General features: G+C 44.6%; 1 protein-coding gene across 1 annotated transcript; it reads right to left on the minus strand.

The window, feature by feature from the left end:
• Positions 1–3,591: 3,591 nt before the first annotated feature.
• LOC118670916 (centrin-2-like) lies at positions 3,592–4,243 on the minus strand. The gene has a single exon (XM_036338441.1). The coding sequence runs from the start codon at positions 4,107–4,109 to the stop codon at positions 3,840–3,842; it is 270 nt and encodes an 89-aa protein (XP_036194334.1). The 5' UTR covers positions 4,110–4,243; the 3' UTR covers positions 3,592–3,839.
• Between the last annotated feature and the right edge of the window lie 19,078 nt (positions 4,244–23,321).

Below are 23,321 nucleotides of genomic sequence, written 5' to 3' on the forward strand. Positions count from 1 at the left end.
GGCAAAGTGCTTTCTAGATTAGCAGCCACTCCATAAGTGTTTGTTAAATAATTTACACGTGAAGGAGACTAAGGACAATAGAAGAAGGAACTGACATTTATAGTGGAAAGACTGGGACTCATTAGGGATATGGTAAAGTGAGCAATCTGGATGTAAGGACCGTGAAAGCTGTATAACAGTGGTTGACAGCTGTGATCTAAGGAGGTGGGGGCATGCTGGAAGAGGTGTCATTGCTGTTCCTGTAGAAAGAAGGGCCAGAGGAGATTGTTAGAGTTAAAGGCAGCTTGGAGCCCATGTGGACAGTCCAATTTGCCATTTTGCAGATAAGGAAACTCCCAGGCCTAGAGATAGGAAAGAAATAGGCTGAAGGGCACAACTTAGGTGGCAGAGAGGGAGCTTACCCTTGGGCTCCTGATTCTCAGGTCCTCTTTCCTTCTATCTCACTGACTGTCACAGTAAGAGTGCCTGGATAGAGGGACAGAGGGATGGGGACAGGTGATCCCTAACCCATTCAGGTCCTCTTTCCTTCTATCTCACTGACTCACAGTAAGAGTGCCTGGATAGAGGGACAGAGGGATGGGGACAGGTGACCCCTAACCCATTCAGGTCCTCGTTCCTTCTATCTCACTGACTGTCACAGTAAGAGTGCCTGGATAGAGGGACAGAGGGATGGGGACAGGTGACCCCTAACCCATTCAGGTCCTCTTTCCTTCTATCTCACTGACTGTCACAGTAAGAGTGCCTGGATAGAGGGACAGAGGGATGGGACAGGTGACCCCTAACCCATTCAGGTCCTCTTTCCTTCTATCTCACTGACTGTCACAGTAAGAGTGCCTGGATAGAGGGACAGAGGGATGGGGACAGGTGACCCCTAACCCATTCAGGTCCTCTTTCCTTCTATCTCACTGACTGTCACAGTAAGAGTGCCTGGATAGAGGGACAGAGGGATGGGGACAGGTGACCCCTAACCCATTCAGGTCCTCTTTCCTTCTATCTCACTGACTGTCACAGTAAGAGTGCCTGGATAGAGGGACAGAGGGATGGGGACAGGTGACCCTAACCCATTCAGGTCCTCGTTCCTTCTATCTCACTGACTGTCACAGTAAGAGTGCCTGGATAGAGGGACAGAGGGATGGGGACAGGTGACCCCTAACCCATTCAGGACATTGTTGGTAAGTCCAGTTGTAGGCAGTTTTGGCCTGGATTAGCGTGAAGGCAAAGAGAGTGGCAAGAAATGAACAAATTTAGGAGGCATTTTGAAGCAGGATTTAATAGAGAGGAGAAAGGGAGGGAGAAGATAATTGAAGATAATTCTCAGGTGTTTGTTAGGATAAAGAAACAATACTGGAGAAAAAGGAAAGGTGGCAGGTAACTTGAGGGGAAGTAGATGAGTTTGTTTTGCACATATATGAGATGAGATAGGTTTAATGGTTTCCAGAATAAAACTAATCATTGAACCCAGAAGGCCAAGATAGTAGTGAGGGAGGAAGTAGGGAAAAGAGAAATATAGCAAATCAGTATCTATGCCAACTAGTTTTGATGGAAGAGGGAAGCAAAGCTGGTTAAGGTGTCAGAGAAAGATTCATGAGAAGTGAGATATGTTCTGAGAACAAATAGTAATTCTGTGATTGAGAAACATATAATTTAGATTCAGACACTGGGAAGAATTTAAGGAGGCAGTTACCTAACAGAATAAAAAGCTACAGAAGGATATGAAGAAGTAAAAGTATGATCAAAATAATATGCCTAAAACACTATGACACAGATCAGATGCCCTTCTTACCTGTTTTGTAGATCATTCCTTTGGGAACAACAGCTTTAGTAATGTATGCAGGGCTGTCTCATTGCTGTTTGTAGCACTCACTGAACCTGCTTCTAACATTACTTTGCTAGAAACATGTTTAGCAATGCCTTATTAAAAATTAGTTGCTCTGTTAAATCTGTTTTGTAATGATTTTATAAATAATAAAAAGGAATATGATCTCATTTGTGGTAAAACTATACACACATTTAAATGTCTAAAATATATATTTATGTCTAATAGTATAGATTTAGATAGAGTTATTTACATCCATACCTATACTATATACCAAAATATTTAATAGTGGTTATTTCTTGGGATTATGCTTGTTTATTTCTCTTAATTTAGTAATCACATTTTAAAAAAATGATAAAATTCTGAAAATCCATTTTTAGATTCTGCTCTTTGTGGAATTGAAAACCTCTTTGTGACTGTTGGTATTTAAAATAATTTAAAATGGTTGAATTACTAATTAATTTTAAGAGAAAGTATTTTCTCATTAAGATGTGAAATATAATTCCTGTCTAGTGGCACACAGTGTTAAACAATCATCTGCATATTTTCCAATGTGGCAGAAATTTGGCAGACTACAAGAAATACTTGTTTTCAGTGCAACATTTGTAAGTTCAGTGTAAAGTATTCTAAGAGTTACACTTTGACAGATGTTGGGAAATTTGTATTTGTAAAAAAAAAAAAAATGGAGTCTTGACAATCATTTTAAAAGGCAGTCTTGGAAGAATTGCTCTAAAAAGCACATTTAAAAAAGTCTCCACTTGAGTTTCCAAGTAACTTTAGACAGAAACAAACTTTTTATTTTAAAAATTGTTCTATATATTTTTGTATATTTTTTGTATTTCTTGACCTCTAGAGCACTAAGCAAATACTTTAATGATTAGTTATTTTCATTGAGAAATCAACATTTTAAAGAGCCCAGACAAGTATATCATCATATAACTCCATACAGAAAAATTAGCTTTTATTGGCGTTAACTCCTCTTTTTGTGTTGACCTTGTAGATCAGTGATGGCGAACCTATGACATGCGTGTCAGAGGTGACAGGCGAACTCATTTTTTTGGTTGCTTTTTCTTTGTTAAATGGCATTTAAATATATAAAATAAATATCAAAAATATAAATCTTTGTTTTACTATGGTTGCAAATATCAAAAAATTTCTATATGTGACACGGCACCAGAGTTAAGTTAGGGTTTTTCAAAATGCTGACACACCGAGCTCAAAAGGTTCGCCATCACTGTTGTAGATTGATAAAATATAAGTGAGTATGGTAGGCAGACTTTTTTTTTTTTTCAAACTAAGAAAAGCTTTATTTTAAGACAAAACAAACAGGAAAAAGACATCCAAATGTGAGAGAGTTCACTGTATTTTTTAAAAGAGAAAGCTGCACTTAGGTGTCAGTTAAAACCAGAACCATTGTAGAGATGCCTGCTGTTTGTGGTGACAAAGTTACAACATGTGTTTGCCTGAGAAGTCTTTCTATGGTGGCATAAATGTGGGACTGCATGACAAGAGTGAAGCAATACAAGGTAGAATGGCAAGTGGGTAAATGCACTAATGTGCTCTTGTTCTGTTTTGGAGAATTAAAGGAAGCAGCAGGTCACATCACAAAGAACTATATCAGTGATGGCGAACCTTTTGAGCTCGGGGTGTCAGCATTTTGAAAAACCCTAACTTAACTCTAGTGCCGTGTTACATATAGAAATTTTTTTATATTTGCAACCATAGTAAAACAAAGATTTATATTTTTGATATTTTTTTATATATTTAAATGCCATTTAACAAAGAAAAATCAACCAAAAAAATGAGTTCGTGTGTCACCTCTGACACGCGTGTCATAGGTTCGCCATCACTGAACTATATTGTCAAAGAACACTTACAAAAATTGAAAATGGATGTGAGGTTGTTACTAAAGGTATACAGGGAGGTTAGTGGGGAAAAACCACTTTTGTTCTCAAAAACCAGGTTTCATACAATAACAGGCACTAAAACTAGTTGTGTGTGCTTGCAACAGGAGAGAATACTCTTAATAAAGGCTGGTCTTTTTCATGATACGCAGGAAATCTTCCTCATCGACTTCCCTGCTTCCATCTCGATCAGCTTCATCAATCATTTCCTTCAGCTCCTCATCAGTGATGTTCTCACCCAACTCATTGGATACACATTTGAGATTGTCGAATGATATGGTCCCAGTTTCATCATCATCGAAGAGCTTGAAAGCTTTCAGGATGTCTTCTTTGGAATCTTTCTCACACATTTTTTGAGTCATCACAGTCAAGAAGTCATTGAAATTCATTTTTCCTGTCCCTTCTTGTTGGGGTCCAACCCCAGCAGGTCCAGGGGTTCCCAAAGGTGTGGATGGAGTCGGCGAAGAAGGAATGACATGGAGACAGCGTTCAGTTGATCAGCAGCCTAGCCAGGTTCTCCAGCCAGGTTCTTCAGCCAGGTTCTCTCTTTATTCTCCTGTTACATGTGTATTTATACCATTTGATTTTAATCCTATCCATTCTATTCCAAAGGTTAGGGCATTTGTTATCTCCATTCCAAGGTCACTACTCTATTGTTCTGTTAAGCTACAAGGAAGTAACTGAAGGAGATTATCCTAAGTAAAGATTATGTAGCTTAAGTGTGATTGTTCGTAGTTAAAGTGATTAACTACCTGCCTGGCACTTAGTTAAGGGGTTTTACTAATTTATTCCCTTCCTTAGTTAATCCCTAACTCCAGGGAAAAATCCCCACCTGGGGAAACAACCTTTCTCAGAGAGGTGACCTTGGTTAAAACACATAGTGCTAAGAAGGGGAGCAAACATATTAAGAACAGTATGCCATATATGCCAGGTCCCTTGAAACATATGCTGTGCAGATGTTTCTTCCCTGCAGCGACTGTGTCAAGCAGTAAGGATGGACCGGCTTCCGGCACCTTCTGGATCAATTTCACTTATCATCTTCATAATCTCTTCTTTCTTTGGTTCAAAGCCCATTGCTCTCATCACCACCTTGAGCTCTTTAAAATCAATGGTCCCAGTTGCATCAGTATCGAAGAGATCAAAAGCTTGGCGTAGCTCCTCTATCTGCTGTGGACTAAGTTCCAGCTTAGGACTCACTCTTTTTGGCTGGGAAGATGATGCCACGTTTGTCGTCTTAAAGCTAGAAGAAGCCTTCGGAGGTTCTGAGTCTTCTTTGGCCTGGAACAGGTTGCCTAGAGGACCATGCAAGCCTGGGTGCAGCTGTGGGCTGGCTGTGTGTTAAGAGGAGACAGCGAAAAGGGCACAGGCCCCGCGAGGAGGCTGGCGTTTCTTCAGACCCATCTCCGACTGACTCCCGCTCCCGATTCGGTAGGCAGACTTTTAAAATGGTCTAAATGAGCCCTAGCTGGTTTGGCTCAGTGAATAGAGAGTCAGCCTGCAGACTGAAAGGTTCCGGGTTCAATTCTGGTTAAGGGCATGTACCTTGGTTGCAGGCTCCTCCCTGGCCCAGGCCCTGGTCAGGGCGTGTACAGGAGGCAACCAATCAATGTGTTTCTCTCACAGCGGCCGGACTCCTCCTCCCGCACCGCCCGGAGAGGCGGGCGGCGCGCCTTTCATTCCCCCCTTGTCTTGGAACTTCCGGCTCAATCATGAGACGGACTGCATTTCTATTCCACCAAAACTATCAACTGAACTATCCCTATAAGCTTAACAAATGGTCCGGTGGAAGTGAAAGAAACTATTTTAGATTTAACAACTTCTATTGAAATAGGATTTTTCTTCTTAGAATTCCTCCATGGTTATCAAAAAAACCAAATCAAGATTTAATAGGAGGCTCAAGCATTCCTGTTTGTTAGGCTAGGTTTAAATTTAGAGTCTGTTGAACTAAGCCTTCGTTTTTCTGGGTACCATTTTCAGCTGGACCAAGTCTCTTCTGTTATTTGGTTCCTAGTCTGGGCTGGGCATGGGAAGCAAGAAGCAGCCATGGGGACAGGAGACCTTCCTCAGAAGGGGCGAGTGTTCAAGCCCCTGCACCATTGGGGGGGTGAGGATCTGTGCCCCACCTCTGTTGAACCCCAAGTTCTCTCCTACTGGCCCCCGGCTGTGCCTGTCTTAGGTCGCCCCACCCTGTGGGGTCTTACCCGTCTTTGACTACCAACCATCTCTGGGCCAAGTAGGGTGATGTGAGGTTCAGTTCTGTCTCCTTGTTAGCCTATGCCCCTATGGCCTCCATGCCCAGCACCTGCCTTGGGTTCCCCTCGCCTGCTGGCGGGGCCCTGGCATTGATCACATCTCTTGGGAAACCCAGGTTTCTTCTCCAGAGAGGGCCCAGCTTACGCCATTGGGCAAGAGACAGATCCATGGTACCAGCTTTTCATAAACCCAGCTTGAACGGAGAGCTCAGACAACAGCTGTAGACAATTGGGATCCTCTTGGCAATACAGAATGCTTAAGTGCCTTCCCAGGAGGGAATAAATCCCTTCACGTATTGCCAGATTCCAGAGGAATTACATAAGGAGAAGAACATACTGATCTACTCTAAGATTTTCTGACTTTCCTTGCTAATTCCTTTTCATGGATTTAAAACAAAACAGTAACTGTTGGCATAAAACCTTCTTTCTATGCATAACCATGCCTCAGACCTTCTATTCTAAACAGGCTTTTTCCAGCTTTACTACCCCTGACATGGGCATGGTGACTCAGGCCTGCAAGACAGTATTACAGGCTGCCAACTGTTAGCTGTCTCTCAACAGAGACCAAAACCTGATGGGCACCATTTCCTGCCCAGTTGGGCACCTGCCCTCTTGGCAGCTAGACACCCTTTACTTTTGGGGGTCACCCCACACAGCTCCCTTCCAAGACAGCCAACATACATTCAAACCTGCAAAAGAATCAAAGGTTAATATAACATATCAATACAATGAAACATCATGGCCGCTTCAGGCAGCCAAATCTTCTGCTACTAAACATGTGATCCCATAAATTGTCCTTGTCTCTTTGGAGCCATGTCCATGAAGATGCAGGCATTATCTAAGTGTATTACACAGTATTGTGGGGGCTCCTGGTGACAGGAGTGATCGCGAGTCATGTTACCGGCATCAGGCAGGTTGAGCACGCCGTAGCTTGAGCTTGAGCGGGTTGCATTGATCTCGATCGATGCTCCATTTGGTGATGAAGTCTTTCCGGGTCATGGATGGATCTGCTGACCGGACGTGAGTGTGATGGACGCCGTCTACCTTGAGAGCGGTGGGGGTCGTCAGCACCACAGTGTAGGGACCCTTCCAACGTGGTTCTAGGGTCTCCCGGCGGTGCCTTCTGACGTAGACCCAATCTCCTGGTCTGTGCTGATGAGGAGTTGGGGTTGGGCTGGCCTCGTAGATGGCGCGGAGGCGCGGCCAAATGTCCTCATGCGCCTTCTGAAGCCCTCTCAAGGAAAGAGATAGTTCTTGATTTTCAAATTCAGCGAGAAGGTCAGCTTTAAGGTTAGGAATGATAGGGGGTGGCCTGCCAAACATGATTTCATAGGGAGTAAAGCCCAGGGTGTATGGGGAGTTCCTTACCCGGTAAAGGGCATACGGTAGGAGAGCCACCCAGTCCCTGCCAGTCTCCATGGTTAATTTGGTAAGGGTCTCTTTTAGAGTTCTGTTCATTCTTTCTACCTGACCTGAACTCTGGGGTCTATAAACACAATCTAATTTCCAATTTGCCCCAATAACCCTGGTTACTACCTGTGTTACCTGTGAAATAAAGGCTGGCCTGTTGTCGGACCCTATCATAGCAGGAAAACCATACCTGGGTAAGATGTCTCCAGCAGCTTCTTGGCCACCGTCTGAGCCGTTTCATGCTTGGTTGGGTATGCCTCTACCCAGCCAGAGAAGGTATCTATAAATACTAAAAGATATTTATAACCATACTTCCCTGGTTTAATTTCAGTGAAGTCGACCTCCCATTGTGCTCCCGGTTTGGTGCCTCTGAGCCTGGTCCCTTTTTCATTTGATCCGACTCTTGTGTTCGTGAGTTGACAGGTCTTGCAGGCAGACACAACCTGATTTATCTTGGTATTCTGCTGGTGAATCTTGATCCCGGCATGTCGGATTAAGTCCTTCATTTTCCAGGTTCCCAGGTGAGTGGACCAGTGCATATGTTCTAATACCGTGTCCCCGAGCTGGTCTGGCAGTATAAGTTCCCCTTCTGGTGTATGCCACCATCCCTTTATTTCCTGGGCTCTGGGGAGCTTTCTGATACGTTGCAATTCTTCCTGGGAGTACTTGGGCTGGTCTGGTAAGACTGGGTCTCCTGGGTCTGGGAGTTGTAAGGCCATGGTAGGGACTGAGGTAAGGGCTACTGCCTTCGCAGCCTGGTCAGCCTTTTGGTTACCTCTTGCTACCGGGTCATCGGCTTTCTGGTGTCCCTGGCAGTGGATTATGGCTAACTTGGCAGGAAGCCATAAGGCCGCAAGCAGATCGAGAATTTCCTGCTTATTTTTTATTGTCCGTCCCTCTGCTGTCAGCAGCCCTCTCTCCTGATAGATTGCCCCGTGGACATGAGCTGTAGCAAATGCATAACGGCTGTCTGCGTAAACGTTAAGCCGCTTCCCAGCCCCCAGTGTCCTTGCCTTAGTAAGGGCGATGAGTTCTGCTCGCTGGGCTGACGTCCCGGAGGGCAGGGCCTCCGCCCACACAGTGTCCGTGTCAGTGACCACCGCTGCACCCGCGTACCTGCACCCGTCCCGCACGAAGCTGCTCCCATCCGTGAACCAGGTGGCCTCTGCATCAGGGAGGGGCTGGTCGGTCAAATACTTCTGGAGTCCATGTACTTGCTCTAGGATTCCCGCACAGTCATGTAGTGGGGCGTCTAAGTCAGGGTCGGGCAGCAAAGTAGCAGGATTGAGGGCCGCACTGGGGTGGAACCGCACTCTTGGAGGGTTGAGTAGGAGGCTCTGGTAATGGGTTATACATGTGATACTCATCCATCTGTCAGGAGGCTGCTTCAGGACTCCCTCAATGGCATGTGGGGTTGTAATCCAGATTTCCTGCCCCAGGGTCAGTTTGTCAGCGTCTTTGACTAAGAGCGCTGTTGCCGCGATAATTCTCAAGCACGGTGGCCAGCAGGCAGCTACAGGATCTAACTTCTTGGACAAATAAGCCACTGGGCGGCTCCAGGGGCCTAAAGCTTGAGTCAAGACCCCTTTCACTATCTCTTGTGTTCATCTACAAAGAGGTGAAAGGGCTTCGTAATATCTGGCAGGCCCAGGGCTGGAGCATCTAGAAGGGCCTTCTTTAACTGCCTAAAGGCAGCTTCATCTTTCTCAGTCCAGTCAAACGCCCTTCCCTCTTTGGTAACTTCATATAGGGGCCTGGCGATTTCGGCGAAACCCGGTATCCAGAGGCGGCAGTAGCCGGCCGATCCTAGGAATTCCCTTACTTCTCTTCGAGAGGTGGGAGGAGTAGGGATTTTCAAAACAGTCTCTTTTCTGGCATCTGATAACCGCCGCTGCCCGCCCTCTAGGATGTATCCCAGGTAACTCACCCTTTCTCAGCATAACTGAGCCTTCCTTGCGGATGCCCGGTACACTAAGGCCCCCAGGGTGGCCAATAGATCTTGGGTCCCCAGCTCACAGTCCTTGGCTGTGTCGCCAGCAATCAGGATGTCATCTACGTACTGGAGGAGGGTGAGGTTGGGGTGTTCCATTCTGTACTCACCCAGGTCCTTGTGCAGCGCCTCGTCGAAGATGGTGGGCAAGTTTTTGAACCCCTGGGGTAGGCGTGTCCAAGTCAGCTGTCCACTGAAGCCCTCCTCTGGGTCATGCCACTCGAAGGCGAAAAGGGGCTGACTTTGAGGTGCTAGCGGTAGACTGAAGAAGGCATCTTTCAGATCTAATACCGTGTACCAGACTTTAGAGGGCGCCAAGGAGCTCAAGAGAGTGTACGGGTTTGGGACTGTTGGGTGTATGTCCATAACTCTTTTATTTACTTCTCGGAGGTCCTGTACTGGCCTGTAGTCGTTTGTCTGGGGCTTTTTAAGTGGCAGTAGGGGAGTGTTCCACGCAGCCTGGCAGGGAACTAACACCCCCAAGCTCTTCAGTCTCCTGATATGAGGCTGAATTCCCTTCCGTGCCTCCTGAGGCATGGGGTACTGCTTGATTCTTACCGGACCTTCTCCTGGTTTTAGTTCTACCAGGACTGGGGCCCTGTGGGCGGCTAGCCCCACCCCTCCTGTCTCTGCCCAAGCTGTTGGGAATTCTTGTAGCCATTTGTCCATACTGCCCTCTACTGGGGAAGCCTTCTGGTAGAGGTGATACTCATCCTCTAGCCTCATGGTCAGGACCTGAATGGGGCGGCCCTCCCCATCGGTGACCTGAGGCCCCCCTCGTCTGAAAGTTATTTGAGCTCCAGTAGGTCCCGTCCCAATAGTGGGTAGGGGCATTCCGGTATTACCATGAAAGAGTGGGATACCTGGCCCGTTCCTAAATCTACTGTCCTTCGGGTAGTCCATGAATACTGGCTCATACCAGTTGCCCCTTGCACCCAGGACTTTTTGTTCGCCAGTTTTCCTTGCGGGGTGCGGAGGACCGAATGTTGTGCCCCAGTGTCAACAAGGAAGTTAACAGGAGTCCCCTCCACTCTGAGAGTTATCCTGGGCTCGGGGAGGGGGTCCGAACCCTGACTCCCCTAATCACTCAGTTCACCCAGCTCTAAGACCTTAACTCGGTCAATCCTGTCTCCCTTCTCACCGGCCTTCTTCGGACATTCTCGAGCCCAGTGCCCTATGTCCATGCAAAACCTACATTGATCCTTCTGTAGACCCCGCCTCCCCTCTCGGGTGGTCTGCTTACCTCTTCCTTTATTGCTTGCAAGCTGTCGGAGGCGACGGTCTCGCTCCTTGGAGGAGTCCATGGTCGTAGCCAACAGGACCCTAGCCAGGTCCCGAGCTTGCCTACTGCTAGTGGTAGCCACGTCGCAAGCCTGCCTGTCTTCTGGAGACTCTCGGTTATTGTATACCTTCTCTGCCACTGCCAGTAAATCCTGTAAACTCTTCTTTCCCAACCTATCTACTTTTTGTAGTTTCCTTTTAATATCCGCGGCCGATTGGTTTACAAAGCTTATGATCACAGCTGCCTTGTTTTCAGGAGCTTCTGGATTCATGGGGGTGTAGGTGCGGTAAGCCTCCTTGATCCGTTCTAAAAAGGCAGCTGGAGACTCATTCCTTTCCTGCTGAACATTCCCCACCTTGGCCAAATTAGTTGGCTTTCTAGCAGCCATTCTGAGACCCCTCATTAGGGTCTGACGGTAGACCGAAAGCCTCTCCTTACCTTCTGCCATGTTGAAATCCCATTCAGGCCTAGTTAAGGGAAAAGAGACATCTATCTGGACCTGGTTGGCAGTTGGGTTTCCGTCCACGCCTGGAACCACTTTCCAGGCCTCTTTGAGGATCCTTTCTCTCTCTTCCGTTGTGAACAGAACCTGTAAAAGCTGCTGACAGTCGTCCCATGTGGGCTGATGGGTGAAAAGAACAGAATCTAGCAAGTCAATAAGCCCCCCCAGTTTCTCAGAAAACTTAGGGTTTTGTGCCTTCCAGTTATAGAGATCGCATGTTGAGAAAGGCCAATAATGATGGGGCTGGTTGCCATCTGCATCCGGGGGTCCAGCGGCCTGTAAGGGCAGGGTCTTGATAGTGGAGTCGGGTGCTGCGGCAGACAGTTCCCGCTGAGCCCTCTGCTGGGTGAGAGGCGGGCCTCCCACCGTGGCCACTCCCAGAACTCCGCCCCCAGCCACTCCTGGCGTGGAAGGATCGCCCCACCGTGGGCTATATGGGGGAGGAAAGATTAGTTCTTCTTCAGTCCCCCCTTGCAGGATAGGGTGGGGGGGGCCGAAGGCTGGGTGAGATTCTTCTTTTTCTCCTCCTTTTCTGTTCTCTGCAAGGCAAGAATGGGCTTCGGCCCAGGAGGACGTGGAGGTAGGAAGGGCCTGAGCCAAGATGGCGGGTCTTCCACGAGGTCCTGCCAAGTAACAATGTAAGAAAGTTGACCAGGATGTCCCCCCCTAAGTTGGGAGACGACATCCCTGACCCGGCGGATGGTGGGGAGGTTGAAAGTCCCCTCCGGCGGCCACCCGACATCAAAAGTCGGCTGCTCCCTGGAACAAAAAGTCTGCCACCGGTCTTTCCGAACCTCCACACTGAGGTCGCTGGCTCTTTCCCTTACCTCTCTAAAATGATCGACCATAATGCTTAAAGGAGTAGTTTGAGTCTGTCCCATAATGTCTGTCCAGTAAGTCCACAAAATAAAACCGAAAAGACACAAACACAAACAACAAATGGGCCCAAAAATACAGTCTTCCAACTCCATGGAAGCAGAACCAAAACAGGCTTCCAATTCCATGGAAGCCAAACCCGAAAGCTAGACAATGGCCTTATGCCAAACCAGCGGGAGCGACCCGCATCATCTCAAATCCGCGAGGGGCATACCCATCCCTCGTAAGGGGCATATCCATCCCTCCTGGGGGGGCGGAACGTCTTCCAACTCTCCCCCTCCTGTGGTCTTTCTCGGGCGCATCCGCCTAGACCCCTCAGGCAATTACAGATTCCAGAAACGAGCTCACACAGAACAGAACACACAACGACACACACCTACCATGGTCAGTCAGACTCTTCGGATTGGGGGTCCCTCGATGGTATTGGGAATCCCGGGCGAGCCCCCAATTGTTGTGCCCAGATTTCAAGATTCCCAAGAGCCCAGGGAGCCAGCCAGTCCGATGCAAAAGCAAAGAGTCCTTTAATTCAAGCTAGCTTGCGCTCCCTGTTCACCAGACTCACCGACACAACGGCAAGCCCAGTGGCTGAGAGAGCGAGGCCTGATGGGACAGGGGGTTTTATAGGGGGGTGGAGTAAGGGCAGGAGAGGGGACTGTGGGCCCCGCCGATTGGCCAGGCGCGAGTCGGTGTCTCATTACACAGGATGTGGTCATAGTGATGGCGTGCACTTCCCTTATTATTGGTTAGTCCAGAGAAATCCTGGGTGTGGCTAGCAGAGACTTCTTCCGGGAAGAAGCACATGGCTCTGTCCAAAAATGGAGGACCCAAGGCAAGATGGAGGGTGCAGTCCTCGCCCCTGCAGGGCGAGCCGAGCCCGGGCTCCAGGGGCTAGTCCGATCGCCGGGGGTCCAGCAGATCGACCAGTTCCAGCCCAGACAGGAAGTCCACGTCCTCCGTCTCGTCCTTGGGGCACCGGTGATCGCCTCCTCCTCCGTCTCCTCGGGCTAGGGCACGCGCCCCGCTCCGCCGCCGCCGCTGCCGTGTGGGTCCGGTCTGGGGGCAGCGGGTGGGTGGCGGCCCGCGCTGGGCTCCCGCTGTGGGCCAGGGAGTCGTTGCCCGAGGCCGCCAGCAGCGCGGCCAGGCCGTGCCTCATGGGGCCCGGCGGCCGGCCCACGCAGGCCCCGGCCCCTCCGACCGGGCCCCGAGGGCCCCATGGACCCCCGGCCCCAGTGTGGGCAAGTGGGGAGCTGACCACGGGGGAAGGGAAGAAAGAGCCAGGCGGCGAGACCTTCCGGTTCCCACGACCTCCCCGGTCAGTTGCCGCTCGGCCCCACCCCTCGGCCCGCCGCCGGCCGCGCAGCCAGTCCAGACACTCGGACCCGCTCCGGGGAGGCCAGGCCCTACGGCGGGCACGGAGGGGTTCCAGAGCCCAGCGGCTGGACTTCTCCTCCCGCACCGCCCGGAGAGGAGGGCGGCGCGCCTTTCAGATAGAGCAAGCTGTCATTTAGGAGAGTATTGCTTAGCAAGGAACTGAGGATGGTCTCCAGCCAACAAGTAATGAGGAACTGAGAGCCTCAGTCCCACAAGAAACTAAATGCCAAAAACTATTGTTTAATCTTGGAAGTTGATCCATCCTCAGTTGAACTTTCAGATGAGACCTCATTCCTGGCCAACATCTTGATTGCAGCTTTATGAGAGACCCTGAAGCAGAGGACCCAAATACCTGGCCCACAAAATCTGTGAAATAATCAATGTGTTGTTTTAAGCCACTAAGTTTTGGGGATAATTTGTTATACAGCAATAAATAGCCTGGCCGGCATGGCTCAGTGGTTGAGCATTGACCTATGAACCAGGAGGTCATGGTTAGATTCCTGGTCAGGGGACATACCTGAGTTGTAGGCTTGATCCCCAATGGGACATGCAGGAAGCAGCTGATCAATGATTCTCTCTCCTCATTGATGTTTCTATCTCCCTCTCCCTCTCCCTTCCTCTCTGAATTATTGACTATATATATATTTTACAGGGAGCAATGAAAAATTTATTTAAGAAGGGAAGGTTTACTTAAAAATTTGGAAAACAAGTGAATGATTTCTTAACAAGTATCCATTTATAGAAGCTGTAAGCTGTAGCACCAGTACAAAGGATGTTCTTTGACTTAGGAGGAGCAAGTTTCCTTTCAAGGTATTAATCTTGATTTCTGTAACTTGGGGATGATCATTTAATTGAGAGCTTGATGGCCTTCTAATGCCATGGTGTACACCAATAATAAATAATTTTTGAAAAAATTAACTTATTAACTAATGTAGGTCATTTTTAAAGACAAAAATGTTATTACATAGGTTATATATAAAACAAAACAAAGTATTTCTCCTGAGTTCCAAACATATCCATCCAGCTAGCTGCTAGACATTCATTCCATCTGGATATGAATTTATAGAAGCAATAGAAAGTGAACCTGTCAAAAACTCAGCTCATTTCTATACTGCACAAATCTGATCTGCCTTCTTTAGTTTCTGTCTTTCTCACAGTCCATCCACTACCCAAAGCAGAGCCCAAAATCCATATCCAGTACTCTCTCATTTACTAGTACCCCCATTCAGTCACCAACTCAAGTCCACTTAACCTCAGAAACGTTGCAATGTAGCTGTCCCTCTACTGCCCCCGTCACTACCTAAGAATGGATGTGAAGGACTTTGTCAAGTTCTATTTTTTAATGTTTTGTTAACTTTAATGTCCAAACTTTTTCAAGTTCTATTTTAAAAATTCTATTATGTTTAATGTACATAAACTTTTTCCCAAAATGGTTCACTTCCACCTTCCACTAGGGAATAAAATTGTAATAAATATAACATGTATGAGATGTGACTGTAAATTACGGGATCTAAGCTGAAAATTAGTTTCATTACCTTAAAGTCATATTTATATTATACAGTTAATATATCTTAGAGTAAAAATGTTTTCTGAAAAGTATTTTTACAAACATTGTCACTGATTTCTAATTTAAATAATGTTTTAATCTTTATTTCTGAAACATCTATTGTCAATAGAGTCTAACACTTTAATTTGGGTTTGAGTTTTTCATGGAGCATTTGCAAGAAAGGGTCTTAAAATTTCAGAAAAAGTTTAGATTAGGTTTCAGGAACAGTTCATTGCTTAATTGTCTTAGGAACCAGGGGTGGGGAACCTCTGTCTAAGAAAAATCCAAGATTTTGCTTAAGTTTATCAGGCCAATAATAAGTTCAGCAAAAGTTTAATTAGTTGGTGATGGATTGAAGCAGAGAGTGAAACTCAGCAATGTAATATACTCTATTCTCACATCTTTCAAATAACTTGTTAAAATCAGTGAAAACATCTTGTATATCTGTATACCTGTATCTAATTGCTTTATTTTTTTTGGCTCTTGTCAGGTTTTTTTTTTTGGTCAGCTTGTTTGAAAACAGTTTCACTCCATGCTTGTTTTTGAAAATGGCTGGTGCTTTTTTATTATTGTGTGGTCTTTTGCATATTTCTGCAATAGTGATCTGTGATTGAAAAAAAAAATGATAAAAACCTTTCTTCACTCTTCTTTTGAATCTATTAAGTTTAGGAATAGATATTCATTTTATAATGATCTTACAGTACAAGAAAAGTCAGTTTCCTATGAAAAGGCATGAACACATTTAATCATGTCATTCTAAAAACACATATTGTTAATGTTTCTTATAAACGAATAGAGCCAGGCTGGTGTTGCTCAGTGATTGAGCATCAACCTATAAACCAGAGTTCGATTTCCCATCAGGGCACATACCTGGGTTGTGGGATTAATCCCCAGTGGGGCATGCAGGAGGCAGCTGATCAACGATTCTCTTTCATCATTGATGTTTCTATCTCCCTCTCTCTTCTTCTCTGAAATCAATAAAAATATATTAAACAAACAAACCCCCCGTTCCCCAAAACAAATAGAATAAATGCCCATTGCATTTATTTTTCATTGAGTAAACATTTACCAAGTGCCTAGTATGCCTAATAAAGTGCTGGGGAATGCAGAAATTAGACTAAGGCCCCACCCCATATGGAGCTTAAGTTCTAGTATAAGGAGACAGTGAAAAAGTAAATATATCAATGGCCAAGAGAATTTCTGATTACGGTACATTCTGTGAAGAAAATAGAGCGACACTGGGTGTAGAAGTGGGAAGGAAGGAAGGAAAGGTGTTTCCTTGAGATGAGGAAGACAGGCAACGCCTCTGTGAGGAGCAGAATATGAGCTGAGACTTGAAGAACGAGCCAGGCTGGTGCAAGCCCATGAGGAAGTGTGCCAGGCCCAGGAAGTGGCCAGTCTGAGGGCTTGGAGAAGGGACAGAACTGGATGAGCATAAGGACCGAGATGACAGTGGGGAGAAGCAAAGTGAGGAGGGGGAGAATAGAATGAGAGGCAAGTTAGAGCCGGATCAGCCCTTAGGCCACAGTGAGAAATCTGGATTCCTGCTCCCTTTCTCTCTGAAATCAATAAAAATATATTGGATGGAAACTAAGATGGCGGCATAGGTAAACACCGGGAAATTGCCGCCTCTCACAACAATTGAAAATTACCGCAAAGGACAGAGCAAACATCATCCAGAACAACAGGAAGGCTGGCTGAGTGTAAATTCTACAACTAGAAGGAAAGAAAAGCACGCTGAGAGCCAGAGGAGCTGCAGAGGTGAAGTGAAGAGGTACAAGTGCAGAGGTACGGCGGCTCGCGCGGGCGGGCGGAAAGGGGGTGGCACCTGAGGACGCGGCTGTCTTTTTGAATCACAAGCTCCCGACTGCTCTGAACTCTGGTTCTGGGAAGTCTCTGGGGACCCAGGACTCATACGGGGAGAAGCTGGTCTGTCCGGCAGCGGGCGAACTTGAAGGCGGCTTTCCCCCAGAGGTGCTTGCAGCAATTAGCGGGTCACTGAGACCCGCGACTCCGGGCGGAGAATCAGCCATAGCTCCTTGATCCGCCCTTGGATTCCCTGAGACCCCGCCCCACCCAGGCTGCGGCAGAGGCTTTTGCATGTGAATGTACCTAACTGCAGCCGAGCCAGGCAGACCCGGAACTTCCAAGAGAAGGCCCAAGGCCCCGCAGCGGCTTGCATTGCTTCACAGCTGAGCCTCTTCGTGGCTCCTGCTGTGTGGCCTCAGGCAGAGGCTGAATTAGCACCTCCTTAGATCCAGGAGCCACTGTACCCAGTGGTCAGAGGGGGACCATCCAGATTGCAACTCCTCAGATCCATAAGGGACACACTCAGGGAGCAGACTCAGTGAGCACCAAAGCCCCACTGAAGCAAGTCTTGCCCCAGAAGGGTGTCTTCAGCACAGTTCTCCCACTTTAGACACAGCTGATTCTCACAGCCAATTGGCCTGGAGGTCAATTCCTCCCAGTGATTCTACAACAACCAAGGCACCAAGAGTGCACCAAGAGTGTCCACCCCAGGTAACTGGGGAGGCTGAGCTACTGGGCCCTACAGGACACCTGGCGCGCAGGGCCACTCTATCAACACAGGGAAGCTGCCAAAATGCGGAGACAAAGAAACAGGTCACAAATGGCAGAAATGGAGGAAAGCAAATGACTGGATATAGAGTTCAAGGCCGCGTTTATAAGGTTTTTCAAGAATTTTATGGAAACCGCCGATAAATTTAATGAATCCCTCAATAAGTATAGTGAGACCATGGAGGACATGAAAAAGGACCAACTAGAAATTAAGCATACACTGACTGAAATAAAGAATAATTTACAGAGATCCAACAGCTGACAAGAGGATCCCAAGAATCAAGTCAAAGATTTGAAATACAAAGAAACAAAAAATACCCAACCGAAAAAGAAAAAAGAAAAGAGATTCCAAAAATATGAAGATAGTGTAAGGAACCTCTGGGACAACTTCAAGCGTACCAACATCAAAATTATAGGGGTACCAGAAGGAGAGAGAGGGCAAGATATTGAAAACCTTTTTGAAGAAATAATGACAGAAAACTTCCCCTACCTGGTGAAAGAAATGGACTTACAAGTCCAGGAAGCGCAGAGAACCCCAAACAAAAGGAATCCAAAGAGGACCACACCAAGACACATCATCATTAAAATGCCAAGGGCAAAAGACAAAGAGAGAATCTTAAAAGCAGCAAGAGAAAGACAGTCAGTTACCTACAAGGGAGTACCCATACGACTGTCAGCTGATTTCTCAACAGAAACCATGCAGGCCAGAAGAGAGTGGCAAGAAATATTCAAAGTGATGAATAGCAAGAACCTGCAACCAAGATTACTTTATCCAGCAAAGCTATCATTCAGAATAGAAGGTCAGATAAAGAGCTTCACAGATAAGAAAAAGCTAAAGGAGTTCATCACCACCAAACCAGCATTATATGAAATGCTGAAAGGTATTCTTTAAGAAGAGGAAGAAGAAGAAAAAGGAACTCTTACCATTTGCCACAGCATGGATGGAACTGGAGAGCGGATAAATACCACATGATCTCACTCATTTGTGGAATATAATGAACAACATAAGCTGATGAACAAGGACTGATCCAGAGACGGAGAGGCATTGATTGGACTCTCGGGCCCTGGAGGGAGGGTAGAGGAGGGTGGGGGTAAGGGGGAGAGATCAACCAAAGGACTTATATGCAAGCATATAGGCCTAATCAATGGACATGGACAACGGGGGGGTGAGGGCATGAGCGGGGGGGGGGGGTAGAGGGTAACGTGGGGACAAGGACACATATGTAATATCTTAATCAATAAAAAATATATTAAAAAATAAAAAAAATATATTAAAAAAATTTTTTGATTAAATGTAATGTTCTTGTAATGTTATATTATTGTGATGAATATAGTATTTTCAAAGATGCACTTAGAAATCTGGTAGCTGGAGCATAAGAATTAGAAAATATAATTTCTACTTGTGCTTCAAAATCTCATATTTAACATAACTCTTTTTCAGTTTTGCTCTTTACTGAAATAGGTAAAGGGCTTGTTAATAAATTATTTTTAGACCTTGAGATAATTAAAAGTCCATAGTATTAATGTCTGTCTAAATAAATTACCATTTCAATAGTTCATGCTTCCTTACTTTTAAGTGATAACATATTTTACCTTAACTATTAAGACTAGTTAGAAAGTTTAAAAATAACCTCCTCTAAAAAGTAGCATTCATGTGTAATTCTGACATCAGTGGTCATATCACATTAACATCTCTGAAGCTATAGAACATTTCAGATGGTTGTAATTACTCAATATGGTATGTCCTCATATATAAGAACATAAGTTAATTTCTTTTTTAGTCTAATTTTTGTTACTTTACTTAAGCCCAGAATCTTCAGGTAATAGCCTTAAGTATACTGGCAACACATGCAAGAAATGATAGATGGATTACATAGGAATTGAAGTAAAAGATTAAAGGTAAACACATATATGTTTTAAGGGACTTATTTAATATCATCAATAATAAAAATTATGAATTGAATTGAATATGAGGTCAGAATATAAAGTAGCAAATTCTAGGAAGAAAAAGAAATCATTTAAATTAAACATGTATTTGGAGATGCACTTATGCCAGTTAATTTTTCAGGAAGGTAAGTAGCTTAAAGTAATGACTATTAATGGTAAACATATTTGTAGTTACGTGACAGATATTTGTAATCCTCTAAAATCTAACATAATGGTCACAGAGCTCTATTCTAGACAATATACTTCTTTTTGCATATGCCTCTTAGGTTATAAAAAGTACACCTGTAGTTCATCAAAATGTGCCCCAAGGCACAATACCATTTTACTCAGTCATTAGAAAGTTTAGCATAATTGCTTAGCATAATCCAAAGAAAATATGAGTACTGACATCAGGGACTCTCCAATTTGTTAGGCAATTGTTCCATAATTTTTGGCACCAAGATAATCCACATGTTGAAAAAGCAATTAATCATTGGTGTTAGTTATCAAGTTATGATTTTAGCCGTTTCCTCCCCAAATTGACCCGAAATGACAGAGTTCCTTATTTCATTTTATAATATTCTGACTTCAGAGATCAAAAGTTTAAGTATGCCAGTCTGGTTACAGTTGACCTGAGTTTTGTGTTAATTAGTTTTCTAAAATAAGTAGATCATATCTTGATATTTACAAAGATGAATGGTATTAATTTCACTAATATTTGGGTAAAAGGTTTAGTGACCTTTAGAAACTTACAGATTGATTACCTTAGAAGAAGTTATTTGAAGTCCTTAAACTAGCATTTTGGTCCCAAAAAGATAAATCTATTTGCTGTAGGAATTTGTGTTGAAAATAGGCCAAAACAAGAGAACACACAGATTTTAAATTTTCTAATATTTTGCAAATACAATGACATAGCCATTTCAGTCATTAAGCAGTGAATGAAATAATTACCTCACCATAATTTTAACATAATCATCTTTTACTTATACCATAAGGATGAGTAAAAATAAGAGCCATCATTCTGTGTAGTATATTTTCCTATCTTCAAAAATCACCCTTTCACAACGAACCCCGCCCCCCCCCGCCCCCCCCCGCATTGCTCAACAATGCATGTGTCTTTGGAATTCATAGTTAAAACAATCCAGAAATATAGAAAGAAACCTTGGAACTCAACAGTCTGTGTTCAGTTCAGTTTATTCAGCTACGTGTGGATACAGTGCAGACTTAGCAATATAAATGAAGTCTTCTCTGCATGCATGACTTATGCATCTGTACCTCATCACTCACAGAAGTTTTTGGAAACTCTGAGCCTCTGCAGTATGTAGCACTCCAACTCCCAGTTTCTCTGATTCACTGTAAAGTTACTATGCTCCTGCCCCTCTGTGTTTATTTTCAAGTGGCTGCACTATTGGGTAGTTTATTATTCTATTGTGCAATGCAGTGATTTTTCAAAATCCTGAATACTAACTAGGTAGTCATACTAATTTATGACAACAATCTTCAGACTACATCCCTCAAGTGGAGTGTGTGATGTTTAGCTTCAGAGCTTATCCACATTCAGAAACAATGGAGCACAAACAGCGCGTCTTTCTGTTGGCCTTTTGTTTTTGATAGGACTACTGATTTAAAAGTAACAACTTATGTGGTGTCTTCTTGTTAACCAATAAATAAAACATGTAGAATGAAGTGCTCATGTAACCTAAAAATGGTACTAAATGCATCCATTCTCAACAATATAAATAAGTTAATGTTGAATTGTTTGCAACTGATTTCTCTCTCCATCTCTTCTCCAGCCCATGTTTCTGGCTCTAGTTTTATTACGCCGACATTGGGATTAAGTTTTTGATAACGATTGACATTTCCTGTATATTATCACCAAGGAGCTTGAGAAATTATCTCCGAAACAAGTTGAAAGTGTACAAAAAACAGACTTCGCTTAGAAAATGGCCTATTCAGCTCCTGAATAGCTCAAGGCTGTAAGATAATACTTTGCAGGGAAAGGTAACCCCAATTCATTAGTTTCTGAATAATGGCTGCAAATTGAAGCTTGATTTCCTAAAGTCTCAATAATATAAATTGGAGTACTTATACCAAAAGTGGTCGTAACAGTACATTAAAATTTAAAGATACTTTAAAATTATTTGTAAAGGATCTTGCTTTTTAATAAAGTAGCTATATTTACAATACAATACAAATGTGCCCTGGCCTGTGTGACTCAGTTATTTGGGCCACTTCCTGTGCACTGAAGAGTTGCCCATTGATTCCATCAGGGTGCAAGCTCGGGTTGCAGACCAAATCCCCAGTAGGAGGCATGCAGGAGGCAGCTGATTGATGATTCTCCGCCCCCCCCCGCCCCGCCCCCTCTAAAAAAAAATCAGTAAAAAAAAAAGCAATGCTCCTTTCTGCTGTTTTCGCGTGGGCTGAGACAATGAGTAGAGGTACATTGATGTCCCTGTAATATCCATTTAACCTCTCAATGTGTGGTAGTTATTTGGGTATTGACCCTACTCCCAGCTCCAGGGGTGGCCGTTAATTGGTCTAATGCAGTCACTATATATAATCCAAGGGATGTGCTCATTACTCAAGTTAGACTAGTCAGAGTGAAGTGGGAACCTTATTTTGACCATCATGAGCAGCTATGTCCCCCTCACTGCATGGTGTGGTATGCAGCCAGTTTGGCAGAATCTGCTTTAGGTTTAGTCAACATGTGTAGGGCAGAGCTGAGAAGAAAACTAATCCAACTGTGCCTAAGCCAAATTTGATTCTGGACTCTGGAGTTAGGTGAGCCAAAAATTCTTAATTGTTTAAGCAACTGGTTGGTTACTTTTGTTGTTACAGGCATTTTCCATCACACCACATGTCTTTTAAAAAATTTTTTTATCTTTATTGTAGAAAGTATTATAGATGTCCCCTTTGTTTTCACACCAAGATGTCTTAATTGACTAGGTTACAAATGTCAAATATGGATTATTATATTCTAGTCTTGGAATGAAAAATGCCAATATGTTTTCACAGTGACTTCCATTACTCCTCTTTCATGTCAGAACCTTAACTATTCAATCATGTCTGTCAGAGAAACCTCAACAAACTGGTGAATGTCCCTGAGTGACTCGGTACGGTGCTGGGTGTCGCTGAAGGATGTGGCAGTCAATACCGATTTTGGCTGCTTGTCGGGGGCAACCAGATTTTTTTAAAAGGGCACAGAAATGGAGGTCAGCTTGAGCTATCTCAAACTGGGGTGGCTGCTTTTACTTAAAAGGATATAAAGTGAGACCAAAACGCTAATGTATCATTAACTGAGAAAGTATTTGGTTACTAATGGTACCTGGCTTCCTCGTCTTGCCAAAGACCATCTCATTGCTAAATCTAATGGAAAACTTTTAGGCTTTGCTTTCCTTGACTTCTTGGCAGCATGTGAAGGCAAATTACTTCCGAGGGTTTTACTTCTGTGCTTCATTCAGTGATCTCTTCTTCCTCTGCCATTTTAAAATTTGATGTTTCCTTGATTTGTCTTGGGTCTTCTGCTCACTCTTCATTCGCCACAGGTCATCTCATCTGCTTCCACCCAGCCATTACCCCCAAATCTCTTAACAGAATGCACTTAGAAACCTCAAACACTTCAACATTTCTGCTGTTTAAGGCGTTTAACTCCCCATTGTCGTTAGGACAGCGATGGCAAACCTTTTGAGCTCGGCGTGTCAGCATTTTGAAAAATCTTAACTCTAGTGTCTTGTCACATATAGAAATTTTTTGATACTTGCAACCATAGTAAAACAAAGACTTATATTTTGATATTTATTCTATATATTTAAATGCCATTTAACAAAGAAATGTCAACCAAAAAAATGAGTTCTCCTGTCATAAGTTTG

Source organism: Myotis myotis, unplaced genomic scaffold, assembly GCF_014108235.1.
Source record: "Myotis myotis isolate mMyoMyo1 unplaced genomic scaffold, mMyoMyo1.p scaffold_m19_p_16, whole genome shotgun sequence".
Taxonomy (NCBI): Eukaryota; Metazoa; Chordata; class Mammalia; order Chiroptera; family Vespertilionidae; genus Myotis; species Myotis myotis.

Coding starts and splice junctions, on each gene's coding strand:
- LOC118670916 (XM_036338441.1), bottom strand. CDS start 4,109: ATGAATTTCAATGACTTCTTGACTGTGATGACTCAAAAAATGTGTGAG.